The 20,235-nt window shown below is 40.9% G+C and overlaps 1 protein-coding gene and 1 long non-coding RNA gene across 4 annotated transcripts in view; one reads left to right on the top strand and one right to left on the bottom strand.

Annotated features, from left to right (window-relative positions):
- Positions 1 to 1,279: 1,279 nt before the first annotated feature.
- LOC148130975 (uncharacterized) lies at positions 1,280 to 11,376 on the top strand. The gene is made up of 2 exons (XR_015749528.1): positions 1,280 to 6,967; positions 7,707 to 11,376. It is a non-coding gene; the product is annotated as an uncharacterized LOC148130975 (long non-coding RNA).
- A 6,549-nt stretch (positions 11,377 to 17,925) lies between these two features.
- Positions 17,926 to 20,235, bottom strand: part of USP13 (ubiquitin specific peptidase 13) — a 104,199-nt gene continuing 101,889 nt past the window's right edge. For all 3 annotated transcript variants that reach the window (XM_087965384.1, XM_087965383.1, XM_087965385.1), the window contains one exon: positions 17,926 to 18,896. In XM_087965384.1, coding sequence (XP_087821510.1) covers positions 18,803 to 18,896 — 94 coding nt within the window. In that variant the 3' untranslated portion in view covers positions 17,926 to 18,802. The remainder of the gene's footprint in view (positions 18,897 to 20,235) is intronic.

Genomic DNA, 20,235 nt, shown 5'->3' with positions numbered 1-20,235 from the left:
TCTTACTAAGGCTTTATAGAGTGGTATTACTACTATTAGTACTAGTCTATTCCTCGACTTATCACCACAATTGAGCCTAAAATTTATGTTGGCAAGTGAACATTTCTTGAGTTTTTCCCTCTTTTTACGACTTTTCTTGCCACTGTTGTTAAGTGAATTCTTGCAATTGTTAAGCTATTAACATGGCTGTTATCTGAATCTGGCTTCCCCGTTGGCTTTGCTTGTCAGATGGTCACAAAAGTGGGTCATGGGCCACTGCAATGGTCATAGCAATAGCACTTAGACTTATATACCGCCTCACAGTGCTTTTATAGCCCTCTCTAAGCGGTTTACAGAGTGGGCATATTTTCCCCCACAATCTGGGTCCTCATTTGACCCACCTCAGAAGGACGGAAGGCTGAGTCAACTTTCAGCCTGGTGAGATTTGAACAGCCAAATTGCAGGCTACTGGCAGTCAGCAGAAGTAGCCTGCAGTACTGCATTCTGACCACTACACCACCACAGTCATAAATACGAACCGGTTGCCAAGCATCTGAATTTTTATCACATGACCATGGGGACGCTGCAATGGTTGTAAGTGTGAAAAATGGTCATAAGTCACTTTTTCCAGTTGTAACTTTTACATGAAGTGTTGTAAGTTGAGGACTACCTGTAATGGATTGAGTCTGGAAACTTAAATAATAGGAACCAAGAACACACGTGGAGTTGCTTCTGAGGAGTTTCTTTATTGCTGTTCACCAATAGACAGAAATCTTGCCAGACTAAAGGAACTCTCTGCATAACTATTAGGTATCTAAGGGGCTGTCACAGAGAAGAGGGAGTCAACCTATTCTCCAAAGTACCTAAAGGCAGAACAAGAAACAATGGATGGATACTAATCAAGGAGTGAACCAATTTAGAAATAAGAAGTTTACTTACAGAACAATTAATTAATGGAACGGCTTGCCTTTAGAAGTTGTGGGTGCTCCATCACTGGAGGTTTTTTAAAAAGAGATCGGACAGCCATTTGTCTGAAATGCAATGGGATCTCTTGTTTGAACAGGGGGCTGGGCTATAAGACCACCAAGGTCTCTTCCAATTTTGTTACATACTCTGTAAACTGCTAGGGAGGCTCCACCTTCACCCTCTTCCTGCCTACCAGACATTCTTTGCTCCACTGTCTTTGCTTTCCATGAAAGAGCCCCTTGCTGCTGCAATTTTGGACTTCCATCCACCATAGGATATCAGATTACATACATCATACATACATACAAACATACACACATACATACATACATACATACATACATACATACATACATACAGCCAGTGGTGCGATTCAACTGGTGTAACAACCAGTTTGGTGATCATGCACTTTGCACGCATGCACATCATTTTAAAAAGCCAATTTTCAGCTCTAATGCTTATCTTCTACTGCAGCCCCGGTGAGTAAAACAGCTGAGGCACAGCAAAATGGCTCTGCTGCGTGAATCAGCTGTGCTCTAAAACAAGGAAATACAGCACAGGAAAGAGCAGGGGCAGGTGGGCGGGGCCAAATGATCACTGGAACTACCGGTTCGCCCAAACCAGTCTGAATTGGTAGAATTCCATCCCTGCCTACGGCATATTACCTGTAACTTCAGATGAAAGCAAATATTTGGGATCCCTTTCGTTAACTCTTACAACTATCCGCTCTTATTTCTGAACATGGATGGATTTGTAAGGCTTCCCATCAGCCTGAAATCAAATATATTTTCAGCACATGCCCACAAAGGCAGGCTATTCAGTTCTAATAACGAGGGACCTTAGCAGACGCAATCACATTTAGATGTAAATGCTGCAATCCATCTTGCCGTTTCCCTCAACACCGCCCCACCGTCTTCACTGAGGTTATAATAAAGCTACCAGTGCATATCTATTGGAAAGTGCCATTTATTTTTATGGCGAGTGAGCAAAAAACCTCTCCTGCCTCCCGGATGGCTCTCTAAGAGGCGAGATGCAACAGTTCATTAGCAGGACTGAAATCACTCCATTATGCTGTTTCACAGGAGACTGGAATGTCAGTGTAATGGGATGAATGATACCTTAAGCGAGGGAGGAGGCAGGCCTAGAAAAGTATCTTTGATGAGATGGCTGCCTCGGTGACCGAATATTTCATGTGAGTGCACCTCTTTTAAAAATGTTCGATTGGGACTGACTATGGATTGCATTGAGACCACGGGTTGGGATGCAAATACTTTTACTACTGGTTCTGTGGGCGTCACTAGGTGGGAGGGGCTAGGTGGGAGTGGCCATGTGACTGGATGGGCGTGGCTTCTTTTTTTTTTTTGCAGCACATCCCCCGCCCACTCCTTTTTTTTTTGCCTCCTGGATCACAGGGAAGCTTCCAGGGGGGGGCATTTTTGCTCCCAGGAGGCTTCCTGAGGCCCAGGAAGGCAAAAAATGGAGCGTGGGGGCCCCACGGAGAACACCTCACAAACACACACATGCCTTTTTGCCTCCTAGGCCTCAGGGAAGCCTCCTGGGCGAAGCAGTAAGACAGTGAGGGGGATCCCGGCACAGCTGATCATCAAAACAGCTGATAGTTGGGAGGAAAAAAGAAAAGAAATACCGATTCAGCTGAACCGGTAGCTGTTCTTTTACTACCGGTTCGGCCGGACGGTAGCATTTTTTGCTACCAGTTCAGCCAAACGGGGATGAACCGGTAGAATCCCACCACTGATTGAGACTTGCTGAACCTTGTCAGTGGCTGAATTGTGGTAGCATGACATGCGACACTCAGGGCTGCCACCAAAATGGTCAACCTTGTGTCAAGGTTATTCTGTTCTCTTACCTCTCTTTCCACAAGAGTCTAGCAGGGTGCTTTCCCTGCTGCTCATGAGTAGTGCAACAGCATCAGTGAAATGGCTCAGGGTTAGGGTTAGGGTTAGGAATTCAACCCAGCATCTTCAAAGTGGTACCTGCGGCTACCTGACCCTCTTTCCCATTGTTTGGGCAGACCCTTTAAAACACAGCCTTTTAAAATTTTAATTCCATTTATTTTTAAGTGTTCCCGGCTGTCTCCTTGCAGGTACAGTATTGGACTTCTTCAGTCGAGTGGATGTTGGCTCTAACAGACAACAATCTCTCCTCCATTTTATGCATGCATACTTCCATTTAACAAAAAAAAAACACCGGCCATTTTATACATGCATCCAATATTATTAGGGAAGCATAAAAATCACACTTCCCCTTTAAGAGTCATTTTGGTCTTATGGGTTCCCTTTGCCCAGTGATGGGATTCAAATCGTTTTACCACTGGTTCAGGGGACATGGCTTGGTGGGCATGCTTTGCCTAATGCTGGCGCGCAGCTTTCCCCATACCAGCTGAGACCTGTAGCGCCAATCAGCTGAGAGAATAAAGAAGAGGAAAACGCAGGGGCGGATCGGAGAGCCAATCCTGCACTTTTCTTTTTCCTCTCGGCTGATCGTCTGAGGATTTTTTTCCCCCTCCTCTCAGCTGATCATCGGCTTTTTTTTACTACCGGTTCAGCTGAACCAGTCTGAACCAGTAGCATACCACCACTGCTTTGCCCCCACACCCTCCTGTTAAATTAAATCATATTTTACAGTCCCCTGGCATTTCTATTTTTATCTAAATATATAGCTATATCCACTTCAGTTAGCAAATATACCATCTCGTTACCATTCTTCTTTTCCCTTATTATATATTTGTGTGTGCGCTTGTATATATGTGCATGTATGTACACTGCTCAAAAAAATAAAGGGAACACAAAAATAAGACATCCTAGATCTGAATGAATGAAATATTCTTATTAAATGCTTTGTTCATTACATAGTTGAATGTGCTGACAACACATTTGTGGCCCACTGGAGGTCATTTTGCACGGCTCTGGCGGTGCTCCTCCTGTCCCTCCTTGCACAAAGGTGGAGGTAGCGGTCCTGATGCTGGGTTGTTGCCCTCCTACAGCCTCCTCCACGTCTCCTAATGTACTGGCCTGTCTCCTGGTAGCGCCTCCATGCTCTGAACACTATGCTGACAGACACAGCAAACCTTCTTGCCACAGCTCGCATTGATGTACCATCCTGGATGAGCTGCACTACCTGAGCCACTTGTGTGGGTTGTAGACTCCTTCTCATGCTACCACGAGAGTGAAAGCACCGCCAGCATTCAAAAGTGATCAAACCATCAGCCAGAAAGTATAGGAACTGAGAAGCGGTCTGTGGTCACCACCTGCAGAACCACTCCTTTATTGGGGATGTCTTGCTAACTGTCTATGCTTTCTACCTGTTGTCTATTCCATTTATACAACAGCATGTGAAATTGATGGTCAATCAGTGTTGCTACCTAAGTGGACAGTTTGATTTCACAGAAGTGTGATTGACTTGGAGTTACATTATGTTGTTTAAATGTTCCCTTTATTTTTTTGAGCAGTGTATGTGAGAGAGGGGGTGTCTGCTCTTATAGAGGTAAAAGTTTGTGCGAAAGAGATAATTTTTTTAAACAAATATATAGACTCTCAGGTATCAGTACACTGCATATAGCCATATTTAACAAAAGTGTACAATTGCAATGCTTGCAAGATTTTTTTTTAAAACCTCCAGTCTCAAAATGTCTTAGAACTGCTAGGAGCCTCTGTGGCACAGTGGTTAGAGTGCAGTACTGCCAGCTACTTCTGCAGCCAGCTACCTACAATTTGGCAGTTCAAATCCCACCAGGCTCAAGGTTGACTCAGCCTTCCATCCTTCTGAGGTGGGTAAAATTAGGACCCAAATTGTTGGGGGCAATATGCTGACTCTGTAAACTGCTTAGAGAGGGATGTAAGGCACTGTGAAGTGGTATATAAGTCTAAGTGCTATTGCTGTTGCTATTCTCTGAGTTTGGTCCCATTTTACCACCTTTCGTGCCACAGTTGTTAAGTGAATCACTGCAGGGGTTAAGTTGGTAGCTTAGTTGCTAAGTGAATCTGGCCTCCCTGTTGACTTTGCTTCTCAGAAGGTCACAAAAGTTGATTATATGACCCTGGGACACTGCATCCATCATAAATATGGATCAGTTGCCAAGTGTCTGAATGTTGTTCACATCACTGTGGTGTGGTCATAAGTGTGAAAAATGGTGGGAAATGTAAAAAAACTGGTCATAAGTCACTTTGTTTAGTGCTGTTGTAAGTGTGAACAGTCACTAAACCAACTGTTAAGTCGAAGGCTTCCTGAACATCCATCTTTCCTGACATGGAAGATGTATCATTAAAACATGAGGTTTTTAGCAGCCATGGGAGGATGAGAAGCATTAAGATGATAATGTAACAATCACCACGTTCTCAGTAATGAGAGAAATACCAATAGCTTACGCCAGAGGTCTCCAAACTTGGCAACTTTAAGACTTGTGGATGGTAGATGCTGGCTGGAGAATTCTGGGAGTTGAAGTCCACAAGTCTTAAAGTTGCCAAGTTTGGGGACCTCTGGCTTACGCAGGTAGAATAACCCAAATATATTCATGTCATATAACAGATGTAATGAAGCAGACCTTAATTTGATCTCTATTTTTATATCCCGGAAATTGGCTCAATCAGCTACTCTGTAGTTGAAATTCATCTTGAAGTTTTTAGGTAGATCAGTGGTTCTCAACCTTTTCTAACACTTTTAAATGCCTTTTGTGGACTTCCGAGACTTAACTCAAGATTTAAATCATAGCTTTTTCTTTCAAAGCTTTGCAGACCCCCTGTGACATTGTGGCCTCCCGGCAGTGGTGGGATTCAAATAATTTAACAACTGGTTCTCCACCCTAATAATTTCTTCCAACAACCAGTTTGCCAAACTGCTCAGAAAGTTAATAACTGGTTACCCCGAAGTGGTGCGAACTGGCTGAATCCCAATCACTGCTCCCGTGGCCTGAGAACCATTGGGATTGATGATTTCTAGAAAGCCAAAGTTCTCCTCTCTTCAAAGATGAAAAGAGGTTTGTTGATTCACAAAGAAAACTAGAGAGAGCAAAACGTACGATGTAGCAACTTCCATAATCTAGTCACTCCTAAAATCCCAGCATCTGTAGCTAGCAGGTTCACTGGCCATATTCCTTAGGGATGATGGGAATTAATTCTAGCAACTCTGAAAGGCATCTGAGGTTGGAAAAGATTGCTCTACAGGCAGGACAATCTCTTATGTGTGGATGTTGTTCATTTGAAGTGTGAAACTTCAGTGAAAAAAGTCCCAAAGGTGCTTTTTCAGGAGGCAACTGGACTTTCTTATTTTTTCTTCTTAGATATTTTGCTTTTCATCCAAGAAGCTTCTTCAGTTCTGACTGGATGGGGGAGAATGGAAGGATTTATACTCCTTGCAGACAGCTGGTCATTTGCATCCTTTTAGAGGGTCATTGAGGCCACTTGGAGGTTTGTCTGTGTCCTCAGGGTCATCTGAGTAGTGCTAATGATTCCTATAATCTGCTTTTTTCTCCCTAGAAATCCGTTCATACTCCCACATGATTTGAAGGGTATTCATCCCAAATTGCATAGCTAAAAGTCTAAACTTTTAGAAAACACTAAACACTGTTCAAATGGTGTGGGAGTATGAACAGATTTCCAGGGGGAAATAATGCAGACTACAGGAACCATTAGCACTACTCAGGTGACCCCCAAGGACACAGTCAAACTTCCAAGTGGCCTCAATGACTCTCTAAAAGAATGCAAATGACCAGTTGTCTGCAAGAAATATAAATCCTTCCATTCCACAGCATTCAGTCAGAGCTGAAGAAACTTCTTGGATGAGAAGTGAAATGTCTTCAAAGAAAAAAAAACGAAAGGAAAGTCCAGTTGCCTCCCGAAAAAGCACCTTTGGGACAGCCATGACCTGAATGACTGAGAATCTCTATAGGCATTGAAAGAAGGAGCACATGAGTGTAATATTTGTGGGGTGCACGTCTGTAATGTATAGGTAAGAGCGAGAGATGAGGTCACTACAGTGATGTATAGTTGCATTTCAGGACATGTCAGTCGGTGCTCCATTCAAAATCCAAGAAAGAAATACTTAGACTCCATAAATTAGAGGAAAGAATTCTTTTACTGAAAAATGAAGTGGTAACACCAGTAGGATTCTGAATCTGAGAAATTAGGCGCGCAGATCACATATACAAAGTGATGGAATTGTTCCCACCCCCCAAAGTTCAAAAGATTCTTCCAATTAAAAGTTCTGAATATGATCATGTGGGCATCTTCAGGTGGTGATGAGGCCTCTGTCCGTTGACCTTGGCATATTTTGATAAAGGTTTGCAGCTGCGCAGAGAAAAGAAAGCTAAGCGAGAAATAGAAACCTAAAAGCAGGAATTTATACTCCCCCCACACCTCCTCATTTACACAACACAAGAATGTAACACCGCCAGCTCTCTTCCTAGACAATATCCCCACTCCTCCCCCCATTACTTATGGCAGCCAAAAGATGCAAAGCAATAGTAGAAGATCTTGAAGGCTGACAGGACACTTTTCACTGTCCCTTCCAATCTTCATATCAACTATGGTAAAAAAGAAAGAAAGAAAGAAAGAAAGAAAGAAAGAAAGAAAGAAAGAAAGAAAGAAAGAAAGAAAGAAAGGAAGGAAGGAAGGAAGGAAGGAAGGAAGGAAGGAAGGAAGGAAGGAAGGAAGGAAGGAAAGAAGGAAGGAAAGAAAGAAAGAAAGAAAGAAAGAAAGAAAGAAAGAAAGAAAGAAAGAAAGAAAGAAAGAAAGAAAGAAAGAAAGATCTATAAACACTCATCCCCTTAGTATTAGACCATGACCATGACCATGACTGGGAAGTCATCACAGAATCAATCTTACAAATAACTTTTAGATCTACTCAAACAAAATCTGCCCTCCAAATCAAGGCAATGCATACACTTAGCTACAGGTGATAGACTCACAAAGCACTACAGCAGTGTATCTCAACTTTTGAACAGGTGTGGATTTCAACTCCAGCCAGCAAAACTGGCTGGGGAATTCTAGGAGCTAAAGTCCACACCTTTTCAAGTTGTCATGGTTGAGAAGCACCGCCCTAGAGTGAAACCATCAGGTGTGTGACTCAGCCTCAGGTCTTATAGTTCTGCAGACAAGTCAAAGATTCACACGTTTGTGAGACCTCGGTATTTCTGTTTTCTATTCCTCTGCCGGCATCATTTCTAGAACTTCTAGACAATATGAAGACTGCCTTTTAAGTTTGCAGCTTTTAATATATGCTACCCGCTGTACATTTAGAGGATATATTTATAAATATACATATATATTTGATAACTCAAGTATAAGGTCTAGATGAAACTCAAGCATATGATTTTACAGGAGAATCTTGTGCTGCTTTTGCTGTGCAATGTTTGAAATTTAAGGTCATTTACCTGGCATTTTCTTTTGAACTACAATCGATAAGAAGAAAGTCTGAAGAATCTGCCCTCATTTACATCATGATATATAAGTTAATTTGTGTAAGCATCAAACTTGCAATTATTGGATTGTTACATGAATTGGGGGGAAAGGGTCACTGTTCACTCTAATGAGTGCTGTTCTTTTATCCAACTTTTCTGCATTTTACAGCGAAATTAGCTTATTCCAGACTACACAACAAAGATGCGAGTATGAGCAGAATAACCCTCGTTCTTAGGATTTGTTCCATTCATTTTTCATTCGATAGGATAAACCTGAATTGGGCTAATTTCTAAGCCAATAAGATTCATCTCCAATCAATAGGAAAACTTTGCTCTCATATATTTAGTGCATTATTAGCAGGAAATATAAATTTCTATAGTTTACCGCATCTTTAAAGTGATTTTCTTTTTGCTATGCTCATTAATGCAACTTATGGTTTTATTTGGGAACTGTACGGAATCAAAATATGTTTAATTTATATGGCTGACAAAACCTGCAGAGCACCACAGTAAATGTATTTTTGTACAGTAATGGAAGCATGCCTTCCTGTTTTATTTTCCTGTATTTCTATAAAATTGTGCAATTTTTAATAAGTTTTAAAAAAAAATAAACTTTTCTCTGTAGCTTCAAGTTCATTGCTTAGCTGGACATTTGCATCATTTATTTCTGCTACTGGTGATGGCTTCCTTATTATTTTGAAGTTAATTTCCACAAGTGAGGCACAGTTTTTGATGGAGGTAACCATGAGAGTTCTGTTGAAAATGGTGTTGAAAATGGTGGTCACAAAAAAAAGGAAAAAAGACAAACTGAACCAAAAGCTGCAAGTTTGTTGTTTGTTTTTAATTTAAAAGAATGACAAATCATCGTTTCTTCCAGTCAGACAAAGCCTTTCCAAAACAGGAATAACGGTTCAAGCAAAGAATTCTAAATAGTGCAAAACTCACCCAAGTTACAAACACCTCCATGGGCACAGGAGTTAGCTGCAAGTGACAAGGAAAGACTTTGAACTGTGACCTAACTCAGTTTGAAAATCAGGGTGACCAAGAGATGAAATTCCAAAGGACATCCAGTTCTACCATAATTTTGCATAGCCAATATATCTCAGAAGTGAGAAAAACTAGTAAATCAGCCCTAGGAATGAAATCAAATGGAATATACATCAGATTCATTTGGAAGTATGCAAATGGTAACTAGGGATAGGTCTTTCAACTCAAAATTTCTATTGCGGATGCTTTAAAATGCTCCATATCTGTAGTTACAAGTGGGGTTTCCCAATTGAGATTGGTGTGACTGTAGCAATCACACATTTTGACCTACCAGAATCGTATTTGTTACCACTGATAAGTGGTTCTAGTCATGTCAACTATGTTGATCAGAGTCAAGTTCTTTTATGGAGCTATTTTCCATGGGAAAGTTCAAAGAATCTGACTCTGCCCAATATCTATGGAGATTCTCAGTCCCAAAGAAAATGGACTTTCTTTCTTTTTTTCCTTGAAGACATTTTGCCTCTCATCCAAGAAGCTTCTTCAGTTCAGACTGAATGGTGGAGAATAGAAAGATCTATATTCTTTGCAGTCATCTGGTCGTTAGCTCTCTAAAGGTTGATTGTTAGCTCTCTGAGAATCATTGAGGACTTGAGGATTCTGACTAAATATAAATCCTTCTATTTCCCACCATTCAGTCAGAACTTTGTTTTCAAAGAAAAAACCAAGACAGTCCAATTGCGTTTTGAAAAGCACCTTTGGGATAACTTAAAAGACTTATATAACAGCCCATGTTAGCACATTATATCTTGAAATTTTATCCTACACATACCATATTGGTCAGCAAAAATTCAGACAATCAGTAGAAACATTTCACTATTTGCTTCCAATTTTTTCTAGGTAACCCTAAATAAATTTCAGTTTGGACTAATGGATAAAGTAAGTTGAGTCTTCTGTACTATGGTCAAATGAAAAATGACCAATTGTGATCATTTGAGATATACATTGTGTGTGTGGTAGGTTACATCAACAAATTCTCATATGTGTACTGAATGTTCCAGTGAAATACATTATCACAACCCCCACAAACCATCGTCACATTTCTGGAAAGCAAGACTAATTCCATTTAACTCCATGCAGTTAAAATTGATAAGGAAGAAAAGGAAATGTTTGCTATGACCAATAACTATTTAACTTTGATTTGTCATCCTGAAACATTACCCAATAATGATCTGTTTTCCTCCAAACATAAAATCTTACTGAAGCAAACTAAAGACTACTTTAAAAAAATACCTTAAAACCTCAATGTAACTGAGTCCCATTTAGCAAATTTTGAAGAGGACTGTCCAAATTTGTTTGGAGTAAAGGACAAAGTTCATTTTTTTCCAAAGTTGAGTTGTTTGTCTTACTGATGTAATTCATACCCTATTTCCATCTTTTGCATAATTATACAATTAGCATCTTTTGTGTCAATTTAGGACCTCTGGGTATTGCAAATGATGAAAATTGACACTAATGATGAAAATTATGTAATTACATTAATTATCAACATTCAAGTTTAACAGAAGTTCGCTAACACCCATTTCCCCCAAATGGGTTATTAAATCAATGGTGCATTCTATAACTTTTTTAGCCAAAGACGTGGATTAAAACAGACTCTTTGAAGTCATTATCCCAGAGAAGAGACAACAGAGTCTAGCAGGATCATAATTTCATTATTCCATGAATTTTGCAGATAACTCCTTCAGAACTTTTTTTCTACACACAATCAAGTTAACCTTCCTGTATTTCTCCTGCTGATTTCATATACAGCATAATATTTCAGTGGTGTTTCCTGCTTTTAAAGGTCTGGCTCTTTTTGAATAAAACCAATAACATCTGATGTTCTAAGAAGAAATAAAATTTTCAGTTGGCAGCAAAGCTGACTCAACTGAATGTTTTACATTCAAAATGGCTGCCTTATCTTTGAAACAGGCAGTTCCAACCTTACCAGAAGCAATCTGCATTTGAAACAGCTCTTTGGTACTGCAGTTGGAAAACTAGTTTCAACCTTATAATGCTTTGAGGGGTATTTGGTGCTATCGAAGCTTGGTTATTTTCTAGCTGGCATTCATTACTCAAAGGAGGAGGAGGAAAAGCAATTCCAGTGCACTGCAAAGAATTCACTCAGAATATATATTCAAATTTATGATCATGTATGAATAAAAACCATACAACTTTTTTAAAAAAAGGAAAGTAAAGAGAAATAATCAGTAAATAAGAAATAAAAGAGACAGAAAAGAAAGAATGACATAATATGTCAGCTTCTGATCATTACAGCAGCTGTAAATGTGTTTATGTTTTATCCTCTCTAAGGTTTTGTCCTCCTTTCCATATTTTACCTTTTCTAATCCTCAAACCCATAAATCACAAGTTAATTTGTGATTTCTTGCACCCTCTTTAGATCTGCTCCAAAGATTCAGAGTGCCCCTGTGTTTGTCATGACCTCACATGAATAAGACCACAGGAATTGGACTGCAAACAGCCAGACCACCACTAGACAGAAAGAAAACATAGAAATCTATACCATAATACCATGATATTATTTAATGATTTTCTAGATTTATATAGTCCATGGCTGGTACACCTAACCAGAAGTTAAAGGAGGAAGATGTTGGTTAAAGTCCTCTTTTCCAGTTCAATCATGGCTTAGAACAGGCCTGTTAGTGATTGGAAACCCTTTTATGGAGTTTTTGCTAAAAATGGGGAAAAACGAACTTGTAATTTATGGTTCTGAGGATTAGAAAAAGTAGAATGGAAACAAGTTGCAATCTTAAAGAGAGGAAAAAATATAAATGGATGTATAGTTGCTGTAAAGATCGAAAGCTGATACTTTTTTCTTTCTGTCTTTTATTTATTTCTTCTCTTTACTTTTTTAAAAAAAATTGTATGGTTTTTCTTTGGTAAAACAATTTTCCAATTTTTTAAAAAAGATTATCATCTTGGGACATTCTGCCCACAGTCACCAAGACAGCCCCCACCCCCCAGTAATGATGAACTGTAATATCTAAAAAACCAGAAATGTTGTCTTTACTGCAAAGGAGATCACCTTTGGAATGCTTGATATGCTAGAGAAACTTGTAATACATCTGGACAGTCTGGTAGCTAAATCAGATTAATGGACACCAGCTAAGTCAAGGAGGATAAGAATATATTGCAGGGGTGTCAAACTCAATTTCATTGAGAGCCGCATCAGGGTTGCATTTGACTTCGGGGTGCCAGGGTGGGCGTGGCCAGCCCAATGTCACTTGTGTCAGGGGCACCTGTGGTGGCCAGAGCACTGTGCCAGCAAAAACAGGCTCCCAAGCTCTGTTTTCGGCTGCAACAGCACCCTGCAAACCTCTGCCAGCGAAAATGGGAGCTGCCTGCGGTCCTCGCGACCTCCATTTTCAGCTGTGACAGCCTCCTGTAACCCTCTGCCAGTGAAGCTGTTGGGATCTAGCCGAGTTTGACACCCCTGATATATTGTGATGTCTTGCAGCTAGAGCAGGTATATTGAGCACCAGCTACATAAGGACAAAGTACAGGTAACACTCAACTTACAACCAGTTATTTAGTGACAGCTAAATTTCCAGAAGCCAGTCAGATTGTCTTACTGGCCTTTAGAACAATACTCAATAAGAAAAATGGTCTAGGGTTATGGCAATTTTTCACACTTATGACCGCTGCAGCATCCCTTGCTCACACGATCAAAATTCAGGTGCTTGGCAGCGGTCATAAGTGTGAAAAATGGTCATAAGTCCATTTTTTTCAGTGCTGTTATAACTTCAAATGGTTACTAAATTAACTTTTGCAACTTGAGGACTGTACCCATAATTTGCAAACCTCCATTTCTGGTTATTGCATTGTGAATCTTAACTTCCTGACAGTACAAGAAGTTCTGGGTATGCAGATTCTTTGCTAGTGAGATCTGGTCCCTGACTTTTTTGTTGTTTGTTTGTTTGTTTTGGCTCAATGGAAAACCAGCTAGGACTTGGAATGATTACATTTTGATTTCTAGACCATTTTTTACTATTGAGTATTGTTCCAAATGCCAGTAAGACAATCTGATTTGACTTCTGGTTGCCCCTCCTAACTTACAGTTCACAAGTAGCCCTGTTAGGGATAACATGGTTACCTAACTTAGTTTGGGTAAAATAATATATATAGACTATGATTGTGTGTATCACTTTAACTGTAAAACATGTATTCTGGGTGCGGTTGTAAAATCACCATAAGAGGGAGCAAGAGAGCTCACTGTTTGCTGGCTTTTACTGGATTGCTGACAATGATGGATTGATGGTGATAACTGCGTGTTTTCCTTGCTATTACTGAACGAAGAAAAGAGGTTTGATTTTCTTCATATCTCTACTGCAAAAAGAGATATATTACTGGACTGATTATTTGTAAGTTTACTGACCTCTTTTTCGACACTGGACTTTGCTAATGGATAATCCCGGACGGACTGAACTAAGTGTATGATATATGGACTGTTTGACTATGCTAACAATCTTACTGGAATAAAAACTATTTAACTGGCACAGTGTATCTGTTTTTACTGAGTGTAAGCTACAACGTTTATCTCACATATTCTGCCTGCCTGCCTGACTACCGTTGCACGTTCTGCTAGGGTGTATATCCCTAACAAGCCCCTTCTAGAATTACATCTTGAAGTTAAGGGGCGTGCATAAGTGCACCATCGTGCCTACCGTCCCTGTCCTATTGTCCCCATTTATTCGTACCTATTTCCTGTATTCTTACTCATGTTTATACTTACATTTATTATCTTGTAAGCGATCGACAAATCAAATAAATAAATAAACTGTCCAGTTACATTTCTGTCTTTCCTAATTCCTTAAGGATAACCTTTCAGGGTAAACTTGGAAAAACAAAAGAATAAGACAGATTGGAGAAAGCATCAAAAATCAGAAAAATTCTTTTGCCAATCGCCTCTTATGTTAAAACGTAAGGGTACAGAAGGACAGCTGGCAAATTTGTGTGGAAACCCTCCAAATCTAACTCCAGAGCAGCCCAGACAAGTTTACAAGAATGATTGCTATGTCAAGATGCCTGCAGAGAAGTAGCAAGATATGCCAAATCGAGTTGGAAGGAGACCAAGACATTCATTTTTATTTATTTATTTTATTTATTTATTTTGTCAATCACTTACAAGATAATAGGGATAAGTATATACATAGTTATGAATACATGAAATGGGTACATATAAGGAAAATAAAAAGAAACAATAGGACAGGGACGGTAGGCATGTTGGTGCGCTTATGCACGCCCCCTACAGACCTCTTAGGAAAGAGATGAGGTCCACAGTAAACAGTCTAAAGTTAAAATTTTTGGGGTTTGGGGAAGAAACCAGTCAGGGTTGGGCTTCAAAAATTTTAGCAACGGGTTCTCTGCCCGGTTACTGGGTGGGCGTGGCCATGGTGGGCATGCCCTAGTCTGCCTCCTGCACCATGGTGGGGGGGCGTTTTTGGGGGGCCCCCGGGCTCCAGAGGCTCTCTGGAAGCCGGAAACAGGCCCATTTCCGGCCTTCCCGAACTTCCGGGAGTCCCATTTTTCACCCTCCCCGAGCCTATGTGCACACCCTGCACTTACCTGCATCCAAAACAAGCCACGTGGGAACTTTGGGAGGGAGGGAAGGGTGGAATCTTAGCTAGGGGCTCTCCTGAACCCCTGCATACCCCCAGCAGCCCACCCCTGAAGATATTCTTTATAGCAGAGTTTCTAAACCATGGCAACTTTAAAATGTGCAGACTTCAATTCCTAGAATTTCCTGGTCAGTATGCTGGCCAAGGAATTCTGGGAATTGAAGTCCAGAAGTTCAACTTGCTAAAGTTGAAAAACAATGCTCCACAGTATTATTGTTCATAACAGTAATACAGTATTATTATTATGCCTTGTCTTGTAGACTTCTAATTACAGAATATAAAATTTTGACTTTAAACATAAAGAACTATATTTCCCGTCTTTGTGTAGGAGATGCATGCATAAATGTGTCTCAATGTAAATCTGTTCATACATGCATCCATCCTACTAGCTTCCAAATCCCCTATTGTTTTAATCCGGAGTAACCCAGATTAAGTTTCTTTTTCAATTACTAGAAATGATTTTACGTGCCATTGTAAATTCCTCAATGATCAAATGTTTCAGCATAGAAAAAAAAAATGATAAAACTTGTCAGGCCTATCCAGATTAAAACCTCTGGAAAAGCTATTCAAAGGTTCAGGAAGAGAGATTTTTTAAAAAAGAAAAAGAAATTATTAAAAGACCTTTGCCAGATACCAAGACAGTATACCTGAGTGCTTCCCAGACCTGGATAAATAACCCAAACTTGGATAATAGTGGGGGTTTTTTTCAGTAACAATCTATTACCAGACCACAACAGGGATATTTAAATTGGTTAAAATGTTTGACTCACATTGGATCAAAAGGACTTTCTGATAAGTGGTTTTGGGTAATGAAAGAAAAAGTTTGGGAAGCAAAGGTGTGCTTTGTCACAAATCTGTTTCTTCTCATATGTCATTCTTGAGGTTGGATCCATTAAACTTCTCTATAAATGATCAGGACTACCATTTTAAAACTCCTGGTGGAAGGCATCAGAGGTGGTATTCAGCAGGTTCTGACCAGTTCTGGAGAACCGGTAGTGGAAATTTTGAGTAGTTCGGAGAACCGGCAAATACCACCTCTGACAGGCCCCGCTCCCAACTATTCTCTGCCTCCCATTGAATCCCAGCTGATTGGCTGGGTCTTCTTTTGTTGCCCTGCACAGGAGAACGGAGCTGGAAAGCAGGTTAGTGGGGTGGGGAGGGAATGGAGATTTTGCAGTATCCTTTCCCTGCCATGCCCACCAAGCCACGCCCACCAAGCCATGCCACATCCACCAAGCCACACCACACCCACCAAGCCACACCCACAGAACTGGTAATAAAAAAATATTGAATACCACTACTGGAAGGCATATAGCAACACGGGTTCATGAATGCTGCAATGCTGAACTTGCAATAAAAACACAGGGCAGGTGTATTTTTGTTCCAAAGGGTGTGTTATGATCATGCTGGTGCTAAAAATGGCTTTCTGGAGGTGAAGGATGCCCAAGGGTGCTCAGTATTTGGATAGAAATAGTCCTTGCTTGGTGGCAGCTTCTTTTAGTGATCATACAAATAGTGCTTAAAAAAACCCCAACAACTTAGCAATCAATCCTAACATTTATGGCTTTTACAACAATACTTTATTACTTGCTGACCAAGATGTCCTCAAAGACCTTTTCAGCTGAAGAGAGTAGCAAGAACCAAAGGAAAACTGTAGTAAGATCATAAGCACAGCCGCAGTCATATGATTCTTACTTTAGAATGGGACAACTTGCCGCAACTAATTCGCCTCACTGTGGCTGAGTCGCCGTGGTCAATTCACCACAGCCAATTCGGCATGGGACAGCTGTCCACAGGACAATTCAACGATTTGGTTCTATTATTTAAAATAATTTTAAAAATTATTTTATTTTTTGCTGTTCGCATTTCATTTTGTCCCTCCTTTGACATCCTTTCTTTAATGATTCTATTCAATCATTTCTTTGGTATTAGTGTAACTCTTATTCCACAGCGAGTTGGCTGTGTCAAGTTGGTTAAGCAAGTTGGCCATGGCGAGTTGTCCTGGACGAGAGGTATCAAACTCAAGGGATGCGGGCCAAATTTGGCCCATGGCAGAAGTGGTATTCAGCAGGTTCTGACTAGTTCTGGAGGACCAGTAGCAGAAATTTTGAGTAGTTCGGTTGGAGAACTGACAAATACCACCTCTGACAGAAGACTTTACAGTATCCTTCCCCTGCCATGCCCACCAAGCCATGCCCACAGAGCTAGTAGTAAAAAAAAAATTGAATCCCACCACTGCCCCATGGGGTGCTTAGATCTGGCCCAGAGATGGCATTCAGCAGGTTCTGACAAGTTCTGGAGAACCGGTAGCAGAAATTTTGAGTAGTTCAGAGAGCCAGCAAGTACCACTTCTGACTGGCCCTGCCCCCATCTATTCTCTGCCTCCCAAGTCCCAGCTGATTGGCTGGGTCTTCTTTGGTTGCCCTGCACAGAAGAATGGAGCTGGAAAGCAGGTTAGTGGGGTGGGGAGGGAATGGAGATTTTACGGTATCCTTCCCCTGCCACACCCACCAAGTCACGCCCACCAAGCCACGCCACGCCCACCAAGTTATGCCCACAGAACCGGTAGTAAAAAAAATTTGAATCCCACCACTGAATTCCCACCACGCATGGCTCTCCTGAGCTCTGTTTTTGCTGGAAGAGCACTCGGGCCACCACAGATGCCCTCAACGTGAGTGACGTCTATCTGGCCACACCTATCCTGGCCACCCCTACCTGGCCCCCCAAGGTCAAACACAACCCTGACGCAGCCCTCAATGAAATCGAGTTTGACACCCCTGTCCTAGACCCTTCTCATGTAGGGACTGCTTTGCTTCATAACCAAGCTGTTCGTCCTAATTGCGGTCACTCAGGGAGGACTACCTACCGTATATCCCCATCACAAGATAATATTGAGAGCCATTTCTCATGCATTTCTATGATGCACGTTTAAAACTTTATTTGCAATTCGTAACAGAAAAGAAAAAACAGCCATACCGATGTTTATCGATCCACAGGCCCCCATAAACACTTGTGTAGGGTGGTGGTAGGGACACAGTTATACAGCTATATAAACGCAAATATGCGTAATGCTGATTCATTGCAGTGGGTGACATGGGCACTTTCTTAGATGGGAATTTTAGGGCCATCAATCATCTGGTGCAGATTTTTTTTTTTTTTAAAAAAAAGCATGGCATGTGATCAAATCCCAAATGGAAAAAAAAAATGAACATTCAGACTATATTGGGACACAATATAAGTCACCTTGGCTTCAATGATTAGGTTTAATTTCAAGCTCCAAAGTCTGCAAAATATTATGGGGTCTTACATTTTTTTTAATTTTTTTTTCCCCTTTCCTTTTTAATCGGAAATTTAGGGTTCCAGATAAGCAACTTTTCATGCTAGCAAATAGATTCCATCCAGCAACAGTGATGAATTCCTAGTTCAAAGCAACCGCTTAGCAACCGTCAGTCCTTTAAGGGTTAAACCAAAGATAGCAGGTTCTTCTCAGTGCAGGAACAGTTTTGTGTTCTCTGGACGTTTGCTGCAAACTCTGCTAGTGGTTCAAAACAGTCTTAAGGTCTCCACGAAATGTAGACAAACTTTAAAATCCTACAATGCACCATCATTTAACAGAAAAACTCTCCTCTAAAGGTTTAGGAAGGCATCAATTGAATTATCCTGATTCTTTTCTTTTTTTTTTCATTTTGGCAGTCCAAAGGCTTTGCTTACTGGAAACAACATTTTTGGCAGAATAAAAAGGCTTATGGCTTCCTAAGGCCAGAGAACATAGTGAGGTCTAACTTGGTATCCTGTGATAGAAGTAAATATATCCTAGCTCTATGGGTGGCTGCTCGGAGGCACAAACTTTATGGTCGTTGTAGATAACCCACCTGAAAAGGAGAAAGAAAGAGAAAATGAAGTGAACATCATGAAATTAAATGAAGTGGGCAAGGAACCCCTACAACTGCTGACACCACTAACACTACCGCTGCCATCTAACTTGATTTAAGTGTGTGTGCTGATTTGTCTCGTCTGGAGAATTAGGACAGGGGTGTCAAACTCGCAGCCTGCAGTCCGGATGCAGTGGTGGGCAGCTGACAGTTCAGGCTGGTTCTTGCAATCCGGTAGTTCCGACAATCAGCTGGCCCCGCCCACTCACCCTGCCCTATCCGTTCCTATCTTTCCGTCTTCGGCTCAGCTGATTCGCGCAGCACAGTGGATTACCACGCCTCAGCTGTTCTACTTACCGGGGCTGCCCTGTAGAGCCTCAAATTGGTGTTTTTTGAATGTTGCGTGCAGCCTACCACTGGCCGGATGTGTCATGCATTTGGCCATGCCCATGCCCAGTTCAGCAAAGGGGGGAAAGTCACAATACCTCATGTGACAATGTCATGACAACACGAGTTTGACAACCCCTGAATTAGTGTCAGGATTCCGACACTTAACCCCACTTAAATCATGAGTCTCTAGCCAAACTCCAAAAGGATTTATTGGGAGTTAAAAAAAAATGCAGGATGTTGCTGACTCTGAGACATATAATTCCTTGTCACCCTTGACCCTGGTTTCCCCCCACCCCCTGGGTGTATCATAATTAATATTTTCCAATGGGACTCATCTATAGCCAAGAGTCATCAATCATACTCTCCAGTTAGAATTTTGCACGGCAGAAACCTCGGTTGCCTAGAAACTATCTTTGAAAACATTTATGGAATGCAAGCTGCCCACTGCTTCCCCCTCCCTTTCTGTTGGCAACTCTAAAAGACCACATAAATATTTTATGAGTTGACAATTAGGATAATGAACAAGCTGCAGTCCGACTGCTTCCGACATTTAAAAGAATTTGTGGTTGGCTCTTAATCCCCACCCAAAACCACTGCTAATATGGAAATCATCCCCATTCATTCATTCATTCATTCAAGTTAAAAATCAAATTTTCTGATATGGTTTCCATAGAAGCCTATGGAGATTTATTGAGAGTTTTGGAGCGATAATTCAGCGTCAGAAAATGTACTCTGACAAGATTTTCACTCATCAAGATCATGGTTATTCCAAAAATGCTTTATCAAAAAGCAGCTGGACTGTTCTTTCCTTGAGGAAGAAGATGTTTTGCTTCTCATCCAAGAAGCTTCATCAGCTCTGACTGAATGGTGAAGGATGAAAGGATTTATTATATTGCTTGCAGTCCTCTGCTTGTTAGCATTCTTTCTGAGAATTGTTGGGTCCACTTGA

Source organism: Notechis scutatus, chromosome 4 (genome assembly GCF_049901735.1).
Source record: "Notechis scutatus isolate UNSWTSFEM ecotype Mainland chromosome 4, rNotScu1.2, whole genome shotgun sequence".
NCBI lineage: Eukaryota > Metazoa > Chordata > Lepidosauria > Squamata > Elapidae > Notechis > Notechis scutatus.
Note: the sequence above shows the minus strand (reverse complement) of the source record. Positions and strands in the feature narration are given on the sequence as shown.